Source organism: Lactuca saligna, chromosome 6, assembly GCF_052625555.1.
Source record: "Lactuca saligna cultivar CGN05327 chromosome 6, ASM5262555v1, whole genome shotgun sequence".
NCBI lineage: Eukaryota > Viridiplantae > Streptophyta > Magnoliopsida > Asterales > Asteraceae > Lactuca > Lactuca saligna.
Genome location: NC_136422.1, coordinates 22365207 through 22381939, shown reverse-complemented (window position 1 = coordinate 22381939; position 16733 = coordinate 22365207). Strand labels below are relative to the sequence as shown.

Genomic DNA, 16733 nt, shown 5'->3' with positions numbered 1-16733 from the left:
ATTGCATGTTTGGTCCCTAACTTTATGTGTGTAAGGGATGAAAAACGCAACAAAATCAAACCACAAGGACGATCCGAGTGAAAAAAAAAAGTTAAGGACCAAACGTGTAATTTTGACCAAACCATAGGGACGATTTCAGTAATTTATTCTAGAAAGAATGATTTATCCTTAATAGATTTTTTTTAACAATTAACTTAATACTTACAGGGACGGATTATTAATAGGGCAAGGAGGGGTCCCCCCCCCCTCTCTAAATTTTGGGTTAGAAATAGTCCAATAAGTTCAAATTTTCGAGATATACGCCCAAGTAAGTAAAATTGGGTTGTGGCCCCTCCTGCCCAATACGTGAACGAGTGAATTGAATGGAACCCTAAATCCCCAATCCTTATCTCCTGTTCTTTAGTTCTTCATTGGTCCTGGTAGTCGTCAGACTGAGGAGCATCACGCAGTCACACCACAATCACCATCGTCCACCGTGACATTGTCATCACTGACACCGTAGGTCACCCTTGACCCTCCAACTCCGGCCTCCTGCCTCCACCAGCAAACACAACAGCAGCAGTGCAGCACAGCAGGGCGCAGACGGCAGCAGTCAACAGACCTTCAGTCTTCTACTATTTTGTCTTCTCTTAATCTCTTCTGTTGTTCTTTCTTGTATTCTTGTTCACGGAAGAAAATTCAGAAAAATAAGTATGTAATTATGTATTTTGAAATTCCTTCTTTTTTCCATTTGTTTAATTCAGTTAATTGCTTGAATCATTCTGTGGTATATATTTTGGATTGCAACATGAAAAAAAAAAAAAGTTCATACATAACTATGATTTATTTGATGCACTGTGTATACTTTTAAGTTTTTAATTGCTTGTTCTAGGAATTTTACTTAGATAAATGATTTCACACATTGTTGAATGTTAATTGTTCACTGTGTTCCTCCAAAATAGTCTAATTGTTTGTTCTTTGTCTAAATGAGCTGAGATTGTTGATTAATATGAACTGTTCCTCCATTTTCTTGTTGTTGCAATTTGAGAATCAAGTAATTAGGATTTCAAACAATGGTATAGGTTTTCTTTTGCAAAAATTTAAGTTGGTGGTTGATTATGAATGAAGTGTTCATACATTTTGATATTTTTTTGATAGATACAATTATGGGCAAGATGAAAACCATTCATTTTTTTTCAAAAGAAGGGGTGATGATGAAGAAACACTTAATGAGAATCGTGAGAGTAAACGTAAAAAAAAAACTTCAACAAGCACAACCGCAACATGGAAATCAACAAGAGAATGACATTTCTGAAGCCACACAGTTAAATCCTAATGAGGTGGATCTTAAGCAATTAGAAAGGGATCCTGCTAAACGAAAACAAATGTGGGATTATCCACTTAATTTAAGAGAAGAATTAAGACGAGCTTATATGACTTTAGGACCTTTCCAAATACATCTTAAAGAATATCATGCTAAAGGTTCAAAGAAACACCTTCGTAGATTCCAATATTCTTGGTTCAACATTTTCCCTAATTGGTTAGAATACTCTACAACAACACACTCAACTTATTGTTTTATTTGTTATATATTTAACGATAAACCAAGTGTGTGTCATGGTTATGATGCATTTACTGTTAAAGGATTTGACAATTGGAAAAAAGTTAATGACGGGAAAACTTGTGCATTCTTGAAGCACATAGGTTGTTCACATCATGGAAATGCAGTTACATTTGCTGAAAACTTGATGAACCAAGAAGCACATATTGAAAATATCATAGTGAAGCAAAATGAAGCGCAAATATTGAAGAATCGTTTACGGTTAAAAGCTTCGATTGACACAGTTCGTTGGTTGACATTCCAAGCTTGTGCTTTATGAGGAAATGATGAAAGTCCTAATTCCAAAAATCATGGTAATTTTCTCCAACTACTAAAACTTCTAGCATTTTATAATGATGAAGTTGCAAATGTTATATTATAGAAAGCTCCTTATAATTCAAAGTATACTTCTGGAGAAATTCAAAAAGAAATTCTAAGTATTATTGCAAATAAAGTTCGAAAACATATATGTAGTGAAGTTGGGGATTCATACTTTTGTGTCATGGTTGATGAGTCACGGGATGAGTCTAAAAAAGAGCAAATGGCCATAGTTTTGAGATTTGTTGATGCAGGAGCGGTCATACGGGAAAGATTCTTGGATTTGGTTCATGTCAAGGATACCTTATCATTAACCTTGAAAACAAATATATGGAGACAACTTTTACACTATCAGTTTGATGTTAGTAAAATTTGTGGCCAAGGGTATAATGGTGCTAGTAATATGAGAGGGGAATGGAATGGATTACAGACACTTGTTCTTAAGGATTGTCCTTATGAGTATTATGTTCACTGCTTTGCTCACAAATTACAACTAGCATTGGTGGCTGCTTCAAGAGAAATTATTCCTGTGCACCAATTTTTTTTCAAACTTAATTTTTACAATTAATGTGGTTTGTGCTTTTAGTAAGCATCAGGATGAGTTACAAAAGGCAAAGGAAACTGAGATTGAGCATTTATTGGAACTTGGTGAAATTGAATCAGGAAAAGGATTGAATTAACTTGGGATATTAACCAGAGCTGGTGATACACGTTGGGGTTCTCATCTTCGTTCTATTTGTAGTTTGCTTAACATGTTTGATTGTACTCGTGTTGTGCTCCAAGGAATAATTGATGATGTATCTGCTACTTATTCTCAACGTAGAGATGCTGATGTAGCTTACTGTTACCTGAAATCATTTGAGTTTGTGTTTATTCTTCACTTGATGAAGGAACTAATGGGAAAAACTGATATACTTTCTCAAGCTCTACAAAAGAAATCCCAAGATATTCTTAATGCCATGGAGTTAGTTTCAGCAGCAAAGGAAAGTCTAAATGATTTCAGAAACAACATATGAGATTCTTTACTTGCACAGGTACAATTTTTTGGTGAGAAACATCAAATTGATATGCCAGATATGAATGCTCCATATACTTCTACTCGATATCGGCCTCGAAAAATAGGTAATCATGTCACTTTTGAACAATTTTATCGAGTAGATTTGTTTACATCCACATTGGACAAACAGTTACACGAGTTGAATAGTGGATTCAATGATCAGGCGATAAAGTTGTTACGTGTTAATTCTACTTTAGTTTCAAAAGAACATCCTAAAGTGATCAACTTTCTCAAGCTCTACATAAGAAATCACAAGATATTCTTAATGCCATGGAGTTAGTTTCAGCAACAAAGGAAAGTCTAAATGATTTCAGAAACAACAGATGAGATTCTTTACTTGCACAGGTACAGTTTTTTTGTGAGAAACATCAAATTGATATGCCAGATATGAATGCTCCATATACTTCTACTCGATATCGGCCTCGAAAAACAGATAATCATGTTACTTTTGAACAATTTTATCAAGTAGATTTGTTTACATCCACATTGGACAAACAGTTACACGAGTTGAATAGTGGATTCAATGATCAGGCGATAAATTTGTTACGTCTTAATTCTACTTTAGTTTCAAAAGAACATCCTAAAGTGATCAACATTGATCAGATTTGTCTTCTTGTTGAGAAGTATTATCCTGAAGATTTTACGGAGCAAGAGAGAATTCAATTATGATATCAATTGGAGATTTTTAATATTGATATGACAAAGAATCACAAGCTAAGTGGTGTATCAACTATTATTGACCTATGCAAGGGACTTGTGGAAACTCAGAAACGTGATACGTATTATTTGCTTGATAAAGTGGTTCAGTTAATCTTGACACTTCCAGTTTCTACCGCCACAACAGAGAGAGGATTTTCTGCAATGAAAATATTCAAGAACCGCCTTCGCAATAAGGTGTCAGACGACTTTCTCGCAAACAATTTGGTGGTTTACATAGAAAGTGAAATTGTTGAAAACATTGATTCAAAGTCGGTAATTGATGATTTTAAAGACCTTAAAGGTCGTCGGGCTGAGTTGTAATTCTTTTTTAGGTATTGTTTGTGTTTAATTGCTAAAAATTTGGTTTTTTATGTAGGGAAATCTCCAATAAAGTCCTAAAATTTTAGCCCGTTTTACGTTTTAGTCTTAAACTTTTTGTTTACGAAAAAGTCCTAAAAATCGGCAAAAGTATGCATTTTGACACATTTTGACCGGTTGGAACCGACAACAAATTAATTTGGGACTATTTCATAAACTAACCTAAAATATTTGGACTATTTCACAAAATGACCTAAAATATTGGGATTTTTTTCTGCACAAAAAATATTAAGACTTTTCTGCAAACAAAAATGTTATTATTATTATTATTATTATTATTATTATTATTATTATTATTATTACTACTACTACTATTATTATTATTATTATAAACAAGTATACTAATTTTTAAATTTATTATTATTAATATTTTTAATAATACATATAAATACACTTAAATAAAAATATATTAAAGAAATTATCTAAAGGTGAAGGTGGTGGTGATGGTAATGCTTTAAGCATTGAAATCACTGCTTGTATGTCCTCACTTTGTATATGATCATTTCACATTTCTTATTATTGTTTTCAATTCAAAATATTAACACTTAACAATTTAAAAGAAGTTGCCTATTTGTAAAATTATGTATAAATAGTTTAAGATAAAAGGATTTCTCACTTTGTATATAAAATTTTTTAATGTAGAATGGTTTCTTTTCAAATCCAACAGATCCACAATAAATATTTACATTGGTGGCCCATATCAAAATTCGAAAATATTAATTAAAATATCTTATTTAATAGAAAGTAATATGATTTATTTTGCTTTATCACACTATATCTGCTATGTTTCCAAAAAAACCACAAGGATAAAGTAATGAAAAAGAGCAACACACATGTTGGTAATTCAAAAATACTTACACACAAGACGTACACGCATATCACATGCTCACTATTTGTAAACAATTTGAAAAATCAGTAACTTCTTTTAAATTGTTAAATGTCAATATTCTGAATTAAAAACAATAATAACAAATGTGAAATGACCATATACAAAGTTAGAATATACAAACATTCATGATTTCAAAGCTTAAAGCATTACCATCCGCTTAACCTTCACGTTTATAAAATGTCTTTAATATTTTTTTAATTTAAATGTATTTATATGTATTATTAATAATATTAATAATAACAAATTTAAAAAATAGTATACTTATTGATATTTTTAATATAATAATAATAAGGTTTTTGTTTGCAGAAAAACCGTAATATTTTTTGTTTTTGTAGAAAAGTCCCAATATTTTGGATCAATTAATAAAATAGTCCTAAATTAATTTGTTACCGGTTCCAACCAATCAAAAAGGGTCAAAATGCAAACTTTTACCAGTTTTTGGAACTTTTTCGTAAACAAAAATTAGTCTATGACTAAAACATAAACCGGGTTAAAATTTTAGAACTTTATTGGAGATTTCCTTTTTATGTAAGAACGGTAACTTTAGGTATTTTGGTGTTTAAATGCAGAAAAAAAATTATCCGTCACTGAATACTTACATTATTTATAAAATAAGAGGTACACAAGTGCTTCTTCCCCTATACCATATTTCAGCATCTGTCATATTTATTCAATACCATTGTCATAACTAATGAAACTCCCCGCACAACCCATCAAACCATTATTTTTCAACAAATTTATATCAAAAACCAAAACAATTAGAATCAAACATAGTCATTTAAATCAAAATCCACCTCTAAAGAACTTTAAGAACCCACAACAACCAAACAATTTAAAGAAATTACATATATGAACCTACAATATCTTATCCCACATCTAAATACAAAATTAAATCAACAATCAGATATGGAATCAAAAAGCCACAAAGATATATGTGAAGAACATGATTCGAAAACGAAAAAAAAAAATGTTAAATGATAATAATGCTTAGACTCACAACTTATGTGTTCTAGATATAACATTGGATCAAAGGTAAACTGGTTGATATAAGTTTAAATATATTTCAAATCGTTATGATAAATGATAAATCATTATACTCGTTAGATTGAAAATAAAAAATTATGTTTCGTTACTATAGGCATACTTGCTTTCTTTAATTTTTGTTTGTTCATCTTTTTCTTTATACTATCACCATGCATCTTTTTAGAGTTAACCTACACATATTAGATCCCAAAATACAATAATCACCAAACAAATCAAAGGGAATCTGAATTCCCATTTGAAAACAAATAAAAAAAAATAAACAAATGTGAAAATGTTTTTGAAATCCCAATTGAAAACGAATGATTAAATTATCATGAGTTTTCAATTTATTTAAAAAGAAATTGTTCCTAGATCCATGTTGTAACACCTTGTTTCGAGTCGAATCATAATTCGGGATCGTGGCCCAACGATAATTATCATAAGGCTTGGATCATGGGGAAATAGAGGTGTAGACTAATTTTATGTGAGAAATTTAGATTATGTGATCCAAGAGTTTGGTTTGGGTTGTGAAACCCAAGGGTTTAATGGTAAAGTGGTGGTTTGGTCCTTTTGTGAATTTAGGATTTAAGTTCAAAAGGTTTTAAGGCTAAGCATAGTTGATAGGATTGTAGAGATTTTCATTACCTTTCCATGGATATAAGGATCCTTGAAATCAAACATAGAACGAATAAGTTATGGTCTTCGGAAGTTAGGTGGTTTTTGGGATAAGTCTAGTACGTTGGGCGTTTGTTAACATACTGCCGCGCATGTATTAAGCAAATAAATTTAACACTGTTGATTGCACTAAAAATATAGCACAGTGAAGCAGGATCGAATCCCCAGGGACACATCCTAAAAGTCAATGCCTTTTTGCATCAAGCACACTTAAGTCAAAACATAAATTATTAAGAAGGGCGGTTTAAATTAAACTAAAAACTAAAAAACATGCTGATATTACATTAAACGAAAATCAACGGTTTTAGCTCTGCTGCGACTTTCCTAATCATGCAACTAATTCAGTCCTGATTATTTGAGATGCTTTCTATCTAAGATGGTAATGAGAAAAACTAACAAGCTCTAGTATAATATTGTTTTTACCTAAATTAGTTAACAAAAAACAAGCTCTTTGAATTAACCCTAACTTTTTACTATTCAATTAAACAAGCTCTTAATTAAATCAGAAAAATTTCATCAAGTTCTTTGTAAAATTCTCAGCAATACCCAATACTTTTCACAAGCTTGGAAGCGTAGATGTACTACTTTTACAGTTTATATCAGAATTAAATCTTAAAACGGAACCAATATGATAATTGTTACTTTTTACCAGTTGACGAAAACAATTACGGATTCTATTAACGGATTAACTAGAATGATAAAACCCTAGCTAGGTGATGAGACTAACAAGAATTAAAACCAAACATTTATTAATCTCAAAACTGAAAAATATAAATAGAAACACAAAACAAAAAATAAGATCTGAAAACTAATCACATGAAAAGTACTAATCAAGGTTGTAAAAATCGTTCGGTGGTAGTTCGGCGGTCGACTGATGATAAGCAATTAATCGGACTAGGCGGGGATTAATCGAAGATTAATCGGGGACCCTTAATTATTAATAAAATTATTTAAAAAATTAATATTTCCTAAAAAATAAGTATTTGAAAATTTTATATTTTAAAATTTTAAAATTTTGAAAATTTCAATTTAATATTTTAAAATTTGAAATTTTTATTTTTAATATTTTAAAATTTGAAAGATTAAAATTTTCAAAATTTAAAATTTTGGTGTAATATTTGAAAATTAAAATTTTTTGAATTTAAAAAAAAAAATCCCACCTATGACCGCAAAGGACCGCTAAGCGATTAATCGGCCGCCAAAGCCGATTTCTGCAACACCGGTACTAATCTATACATAACTGAAAACTAAAATTTAGCTAGACATTGCCAAAAACGAAATCAAACTAGATAAAAGAAACATTTACTGATCAATCTTCTAAACTAAACGGATAAGATAATTCACAGTCTTCAGATCTTCAAAAGTCGCCAAAAGAATTAAAAAATTGCCTTATGAAGTGGTTTTCTTCGTCTGGAATTGTCCAACCCTTACAACTGATTATGAGGGTTGTATTTATACTCAAGGTGGAAGCTTCCAGAATAAGAATATGCAAACATGCGATTACATGTATTAGACTACGATCGCAGGTTCTGAAGATAACGCATCTCGGGCCTTTTTAATGAATTTGGATGCTTTTTTGTAGTTTTTGGCAAAGTTGTGATCACATATGGCAAAGTTGCAATCGTATGTTTTGAGTTTTACTCCTAGATGAATTTTTGGCACTAAAAAACTTTGAAGACAAGTTGCGAGCAAAGTTGTGATCGCATAAAGGCTCCATACAACATCTCGTCAATCGGAGTTACGATTCATGAGATATGGTCAAAATACTGACAGGGGGTCAAAGCTGCCAACAACATCCTCTAGCTTCAGATTGTAGAATCTTTCTTTGTGTGATCAATTCGATCGAATGTTTTTTGTCCAAAACAACATCCAAGCATCCCTCAAAATCCTTCATAAGTTCCAATCTCCATTTAGGCTCCAAACATGCATCCAACTGCTCTCCAAGTACTGCTTCACTCGAGCTATCTAAAATTGACATAAAAAATGCTAACTGTACGAAATTCTAATAAAATACATGAGCTGAACATTATTCAATTAAATGAAATGAAAATATACAAAATATGATGCTAAATTATAATAAAAACTACACTAAAAGATTCATAAAATGACATCTAACAGTGTACTAGGTTGGGTGATCTCGAATGGTCCATGGAATATTCTAGGCGTACTCCAGTCAAGTGCAAACCCTAATATTGAGCCTTTGGAACCTATTTAAGCATCATTAACCCTTGGAACCCTCCCCATATTCAACCTCCATTCCCCTCAACCTGTAATCTCGAATCCCTAGCCTTCCTTTGAGTATTCTTGATCCTTTTTAGTGATTTGGAGTGTTCTTGGTGCACATTGAAGATGAAGGAGCTCTTTTGAGAAGTGTTGGTTAGCTTGGAACTTGTAGATATAAACTTTGTTCATCTTGATCTATCTTCTAAAGGTATATATTTTTAATCCTGATGACTTTCTCTTATAGATCGAGTTTAGGTGGTAATTGTCATGTTTTGGTCCCGTGGTTGTAGTTCTTATGAGTAGAAGTTACTCCAAAACCTTTGAGCCTCATATTTGGTCATTGTTGAGGTTATTAAATCATAAAGTTTGGATCTTGAGGAGTATTATTCATTCATGAAAGAATTAGTGACCTTTTTTATGAAGTTATAAAGCTTGGATTGTGGGTTGAGTCCCATCAAGACATGCAACGGAGTAAAGTTGGCAACTTTATGGATTAAAACCTTATTTAGAGGTTTAGATATGAGTTTGGACGTTTTGGTCTTAAGCATTAAGCTCTTAATGTGAAGTTTTGGTCCCCTGGTGAGGATGTTGGGCGTACGTATGTGTACGCTTAGTGTAATACATAGATTCCCTGATATTTATGTTGTGACAAGTTGTACTTTTGGCATCATCAGGCAGTATACGGGGTGTACTAGTCTAGTACACGGGGCGTACTCACAAGATTTCCTTTATGGGCCTTTTGGGGCCTTGGGTCTTTTAGGAATTGGGCCATGAGATGTTAGGTAAGTTGTGGGAAGGGTAAAATGGTCCTTTACCCATTTGAAGGATATAATATCGATTGGACCTTGAATTGGGAAATTACCTTAATTATTGATTAGGGATAATTTAGTTTACGTTCAGTGTGAGGATTCTAGCGGCAGCAACGCGTGTGTTCGGTTATCCTGGATTGAGGCGAGTCTCCTCACTGTGTTTGGCGGGTCGAAGGCACCAATGGCGGCCCATGGATTATTGTTGTTAGTATGTTAGTTGTTTATGTGACTCTTGCATGGGTTGTGTGTTTGTATGTATACTGGGTGGGGCTCGATGCCAGGCGGGTTCTATCATATGTCATTGACAGATCTGTATTGAGCGGGCCTCGATGCCCGGGGGGTGTCGGGCGGGGCCTGATAGATGCCAGGAAAGGTCCCTTGTATGTATGTATGATATGTGGTATTTTTGGGAACTCACTAAACTTTGTGCTTACGGTTTATGTTTATGGTTTCAGGTGCTCTCGGTTCGAAAGGGAAGGATTCGACTTGATCGCAGCGCATCCACCCATCCCGCACTTTATGATTTTGGGATTGTACTCTGATAACTATTCTTAATTGTATGCTTCTGAATTGAAAATGATAATTATATTTATGGTTGAATTAAAAATGAAACTTTTACCTTATGATTTTAGGATGTTACACATGTGTTTATGTTTTGTTTCATAACACTTCTGTCACTTGGTGTGTTATCGTCAAAAATACAATGAAATAGTAGCAAATAATGTATTGGTGGTATGCTCGACAAGGGTTTAGGTTTATCAAAAAAAACATTTACTAAAAGACCACAAATACTCAAAAAACATTTTCTATGCTTCGCACCTCATCGAGTCGGGAGATCGAAGCTGAAAGGTTTTCAGATTTTCACCTACTGTTTCAACGACCTGTACCATACACAACTAATGATGTACCGGTTCGACAAGTGTAAGAACCGAAACCGACACCGATACTAATATGCCTCCAAAGTATGGTGCCAAAGCTATGGTGTACACTCCATATTTTCCCTTCAAATTGATCGGTCAAAATGTTCATCCTTCATGAGACAGTAGGGGGAGTGACAAAGAAGAGTAGGTGTAAATAAATAATTGAAAAATCAATAAAAAAAAAATATAATTTTATATGGATTAGAGACTAGATAGCAATAAAAAAATACAAAGGCGCCATCCAATTGAAATATTTTTTTTAAAATCAAAACTTAAACATTAAATCAAATTAGATGGACGATTTATGTAATTTACTCTAAAGACAATAATATTGAATTACTTTTGTAAATATTGTATTCAATTATTTTCCAATCCAAAAATAAAAACATTTAATCATGTAAATAGTTCAATTATAATATTTGATTATTAATAGCAATATTAAATATCTTTTACTAAAAACAAAATATTTCTTACCAAAAAGTTGCCGACATTCTATAAAGATTATTAACATATCACAGACCGAGATTGGGTTTTAAACTTTTAATTAACGATTTAACCGCAAACTGCAGATAAAAACAAAGCATACGAGGAGGAGTTTTACAGTACAAATAAATCTAATAAAACTAATAAAACTTACTAAAACTAATAGTAACTAGTATTTCTTTTGTAATCTACCATTTAATTATCATCCAGAAACAAAAAATAATAATTTATTTAAAAAGAACAAATTAACAAAGTCGTACTTTTATTTTAAAGCAAACAGAACATGCAATAGTAATGAAATAGAAAGGTGTGTGACAACTTTTTATACCATTAAAGTATAGTTTTTCCATAATCATGGTATTCATAGGTTAATTATGTATGTGACAATACACAGGGAATGGTCGATTTTTTTTATTAACAAAATAGAAAAGAGGCGCAAGTTAGCTGGTCACGGGGTTGAAAGGGAAAAAGGAACGGCAAAGAGGAGCTTATGATAGACTGAAAGCGATCCAATTTGTACGGTGCGCATAGCTCACGGGATTCTATGATGGATGTAATTGTACGCCACCACACTATATTAGGCAGTGGGGCTCATATAAGTGTTTCTGGTCAAATAATATATTTTTTTGAGTAAATTATAAATTTGGTCTCCTAATACTATTTAAAATAATAGTGTTTTAGTTCAAACTATTAAAGTCGTCTATATATTTTTCTTTTTTGCAATTTTCTTATAAATGATAATATGAGTTCATATAGTGGACAAGTAATATATTACTTTTTTAAAAAAAAAAAATCTTTGTAGTCTATAAAAGAGACGTTTTTAAACCTTTTCGTATGTAAATTAGAAGTCGATTTAATAGAAGGTGATAACTAGTAATAAAGTTACGATTTTATCCTATCTTTTTATTTTTTATTGTTATTTATATCATTGTTATATCACAAACTTTTGTAATGTATTGTTGAAATGATTATTCGGTGTGTCGTATAATAATCATTTAAAATAATGGCTCCTCCTTGGTATAGCGTAATGAGGCTTCCCAGGCACTTAGCTGTCAAGGTTGATGCCCATCTAAGCGACCAAGCCTATTGAAATTTAAGGCTCCTACGTATATATATTTTGTTAGCTAATAGTCAATTGAGAGGTTTGTATGGAAGAACTCAAAAACTTCAAACTTAAGTAAATTGTTTCTCAAACTTAGTAACCTGTTTTGATATCTTGTAATTCTATATATATAATAAAACCACATTAATATTAGATATAACTAATAACAACTTATATTTTATTATAAAAAAGATAGATCTTCGCTGCCGGAAAAAAGAAACCGTTTAATGAGACGGATCGATGGATGGTGTATTTTGTGTTGGCGACGCTCTGGTGTGCTTCGGTGGCATCAATCTTCGGCGGTTGCTATGCTCCGGCAGATGAGGCGACGTTGTTGCTCTTTCAGATGGGGACGATGTTGTTGCTCTTTCACAGCAAACTGCAAATGAAAGTGAAAATGTTCTAACGTTTTTAGGGTTTTAATTGGGTAAATGGGTTGTACACTTTTAAAATAAATTAGTTTTGTAAGTGGATATTTCAAGTTATGCGTCGGTTGCTGTTGGAAAAACTCAAATACATATTTATGTTTAATTATTGCCTTTTGGTTATTTTATATATATATATATATATATATATATATATATATATATATATATATATATATATATATATATATATATATATATATATATATATATAAACAGTTATTTTATATTATTTTACTTTTTTTAACAATTTTTTTGTTATATTCATAGTTTTACGAAAAAGATGTTGAATTTTTACGAGGAAAACTTAAATGAAGGCAATGAATTCTTTATGGGGATATTACCGTTTTTCACCAAACGGATATGATAGTTATCATGATATTGATTTTTTTTAATCATTGTAATGTTCACTAGTTATTAAGAGAGATTATTTGAATTTTAGATGTTCTATTCTCTAAATGAGTTGATGGGATGGGTCCAAAATAAAACATTTTCGCTTGGTTATGTCGTCGTGAGAAGAAGATCAAAGACAAATGAAAACGGTGTGGTGTCTTATGTCACACTTATTTGTGATCGTGGTGGTGAATACAAAATTAAAGCAACAAGTAAAAATTCCGGCACAAAAAAAAATCAATTGTCCATTTAAATTGGTAGGTTCGTATATAAAACAATTTGATGGTTGGACGTTGAGAGTGAAATGTGATCAACATAACCATCCATCTGCACAACATATGGAAGGACATGCTTATGCTAGACGGTTGAAAGAAAACGAAAAAAAGTTGGTGGCCGACTTGACAAGTCAGAATGTTGAACCACACAACATACTCTCGATACTAAAAGAGCATGATGAGAATAATGTTTCTATACTCAAAACCATATACAATGCACAATACAAGCTTCACTCGTCCCAGAACGATGGAAAAACTCCGATGCAGGTATAATATTTCAACAAGTATATTTTACATATAATTTATATATTGAATTTTTATTAATTAACGATATTTCAATGTAGGTTCTTATGAGAATTTTGAATGATAAAAAAATTGTTATCGAGTTTTCCGTAAATAATATTTCAAATGAATTGGAAAACCTGTTTTTCATTCATCCTCTGTCGTTAGATATATGGCAAACATTTCCACACGTTTTGATTATTGATGCAACATACAAAACAAACAAATATGCTATGCTTTTTGTTGATATTGTTGGAGTAACTTCAACCAACAAGACATTCAGCATTGCTTTTGCCTTTATCATTAACGAAAAGGAGGAAAGCTATAAGTGGGTGTTAACGTGTCTAAGGTTGACACTAGAAAAGTGCATGCAACCACGCGTTATAGTGACAGACAGAGAATTGGCATTGGTGAACGCATGCCAACAAGTTTTCCCTTATGTAACTCGCTTACTTTGTCGATGGCACATTACCGAAAATATTAGAAAGCATTGTAAGGCGCTAATCCCATTGAAAGCTGAGTGGAAATCCTTTCGTGCTATGTGGAGTATACTTGTTGAGTCTCCAACATGGACATCATACACTGAAAACTACAGAAAACTACAGTCAATGTTAAGAGAACATCAAGGTACAATGCTACTTACTTTTTAACTACTTGTTTATAAATTTAGAAGGTTTTTTATACATAAATAACATTTATTTGATTCCAGATGTTTTACAGTATTTGGATGATGTTTGGTTAAACAAGTATAAGGAAATGTTTGTCTCTGTTTGGATTGATCAACATTTGAACTTTGGACAACGAACCAGCCGCAGAGTTGAGGGCCAACATTCAGCGTTAAAGAAGTACTTACAAGAAAAAAATTATTCTTTAGCCAAGTTTGTTGGTGCTATTGATCGGTTTGTGAAGTCTCAACTTACAGCGATAAATGAGAGTTTTGAAAAGAGCAAGATCGTCTCCAAACACAAACACAAATTTTCGTGTTTCGATTTGTTGCGGGGTAATGTTTCACTTAAAGCTCTGGATATGCTTGTAGAGGAACTTCAACGGGTACATCAAGTTGACTCTTCAAACTGTGGTTGTAAACAACAAAATAGTTGTGACTTACTACGTGCTTGCATGCTATCAACATACTTGAACTCCGGTGGGTGCATTTGACAATTATTTTTTTAATTGTAGTTGTATATTGATTGTTTATATATTAATGATATTTCATTGCAGGTGAGTGCATTCCATTGGAATCAATAGATGTATTCTGGAGAAAACTTAAAATTTCACCGTCTATTCCTATGGAAAATGAGGATATATGTGGTGATGGTAAATTTGAAGTGTTTAAAGAAACCTACAATAAACAACCGGAAGCTGTGAAAAAAAGCATGATGAGAAAGCTACTAGATATATTCCAGCCTAGCAAAACACACATTAGAGAACCCGCAATTCAAAAAAATACGCGTGGACGACCAAGTTTGAAGAAACAAAAACAAAGACAAACTGATTCTATCAATCAAGCTCCTAGAAGATGCAGCTTTTCAACCGTGCCAAAATTTAATGAGTTGAACAATAGGGAACCAGCAAGACATAGTTCATACATAACCACAATTCCAGACTTGAATGAAATTCCAGACTTAAATGAAATTCCAGACTTGAAAGAAGAGCCAGACTTGAATGAAATTCCAGACTTGAAGGAAGAGCCTCAATCATGCTACAATCATCGACTAATAGATGAAATTCAAGTGATGTTTCATCCTTACATCACACGTATATAAGATGTAGAGGGGGATGGAAACTGTGGATTTCGAGCAATATCTGTTTGTCTTGGGTATGGCGAGAATGATTAGCTCTATGTTCGATTTCAACTACTAGACGAGTTATTGAGTTCGTATGATGCATATGCTAGAGTTTTCACTGATGAAATCGGTGAACTATATACTTCGTTGAATTTCTTACAATCACCGGCACCTACGAGATATTGGTTACTTATGCCTGAAACAAGTATCCTCATTGCCAACAGATTTGGTGTAGTCCTTACTTTTTTAACCAACAGATTTGGCTCACTCACTTTCTTTCCTCTTTGGAAAGGCACAGAAGAATTTTTGTACCATCGCGTTATTACGATTTCACTTGTATATGGTAATCATTATGTAATGGTACAATTAGAAGGAGATAGCCCACTGCCTACCATTTCAGCTTTTTGGATCCACCACAGAGCCCCATGTGCAGCTGGATGGGAAACTATGTTCATGTCACGTCTAGAACTGTATAGACAACTGAAACCTTACAATCCCGAAACACCTTTTATAACTATAGAGGATTGTTAGAGGGTATTAATTTTCTCTCGAATTATGCATTTATGTATTCATGAAGGATTGCTAGCTAATGCTATTGTTTTTTGCATCATATTTTTGTTTTTATGTATTCATTTATATTTAATTATTAAATAATATACAAATATATATATATATATATATATATATATATATATATATATATATATATATACACACACGTTATTAATCTATATTAATTAAAAATAAATAATTAATCATTTATATTTAATTTATATATATATATATATATATTAATTACTCCAAAAAATATATTAATATTCAAGCATAAAATGAAAAAGAAAATAAATAAAAAGTAAAGAAATTAAAGAAAAACAAAAAGTTGGGTATACAAACTTCAATGTAAAAAAACATTGTTGATTTTTTTTATTAGGGTGTTTTTTTAGTATAGGTTGTGTTTCTAGTAAATCTAAATGTTTATTTAGACATTCCCTTGTATAAAAAAACTATTCTTGGGAGATATAAACATTTAATTGTTTATGTGTTATCAGGTCTCTCTCTCTCTCTTAAATTATCTTGTAAAATATTATAAATTAAAGAGTAAATTACACGAATGGTCCTTATGGTTTGGGGTAATTTGCGCGTTTATCCCTAACTTATTTTTTTAACTCGGAAGGTTCCTACTGATTGTTTTATTATGTGTTTGCTCCATATTATTTGTTTTTGTTACGCGTTTGGTCCCTGTCATACATAAAAAGACTATTATTTAAATAGGAAAAAATGATGGGGTACGTAAGGTAAGGTGAAAATGGTGAGATTAGGGGTGTGTTTATTTAAATAAATTAAAAAATAAGGAAAAATAGACTTTTTATGTAAGACAGGGACCAGCACGTAACAAAAACAAACAGTAGAGATTTT

The 16733-nt window shown here is 31.9% G+C and overlaps 4 protein-coding genes across 4 annotated transcripts; all 4 read left to right on the top strand.

Annotated features, from left to right (window-relative positions):
* The first annotated feature begins 1145 nt into the window (after nt 1-1145).
* On the top strand, nt 1146-2577 carry LOC145002376 (uncharacterized). Its single transcript, XM_078961663.1, has 3 exons — nt 1146-1823; nt 1962-2426; nt 2494-2577. The coding sequence occupies exons 1-3, from the start codon at nt 1146-1148 to the stop codon at nt 2575-2577; spliced, it is 1227 nt and encodes a 408-aa protein (XP_078817789.1).
* Nucleotides 2578-2649: 72 nt separating this feature from the next.
* On the top strand, nt 2650-3623 carry LOC145002375 (uncharacterized). Its single transcript, XM_078961662.1, has 3 exons — nt 2650-2865; nt 2932-3171; nt 3300-3623. Exons 1-3 carry the CDS (start codon nt 2650-2652, stop codon nt 3621-3623), a joined length of 780 nt encoding a protein of 259 aa, XP_078817788.1.
* Nucleotides 3624-3650: 27 nt separating this feature from the next.
* LOC145002374 (uncharacterized) lies at nt 3651-3974 on the top strand. The gene has a single exon (XM_078961661.1). It carries the CDS (start codon nt 3651-3653, stop codon nt 3972-3974), a length of 324 nt encoding a protein of 107 aa, XP_078817787.1.
* Nucleotides 3975-13311: 9337 nt separating this feature from the next.
* Nucleotides 13312-15296, top strand: LOC145002373 (protein FAR-RED IMPAIRED RESPONSE 1-like). The gene is made up of 4 exons (XM_078961659.1): nt 13312-13515; nt 13593-14157; nt 14240-14611; nt 14752-15296. Exons 1-4 carry the CDS (start codon nt 13312-13314, stop codon nt 15294-15296), a joined length of 1686 nt encoding a protein of 561 aa, XP_078817785.1.
* The last annotated feature ends 1437 nt before the right edge of the window (nt 15297-16733 follow it).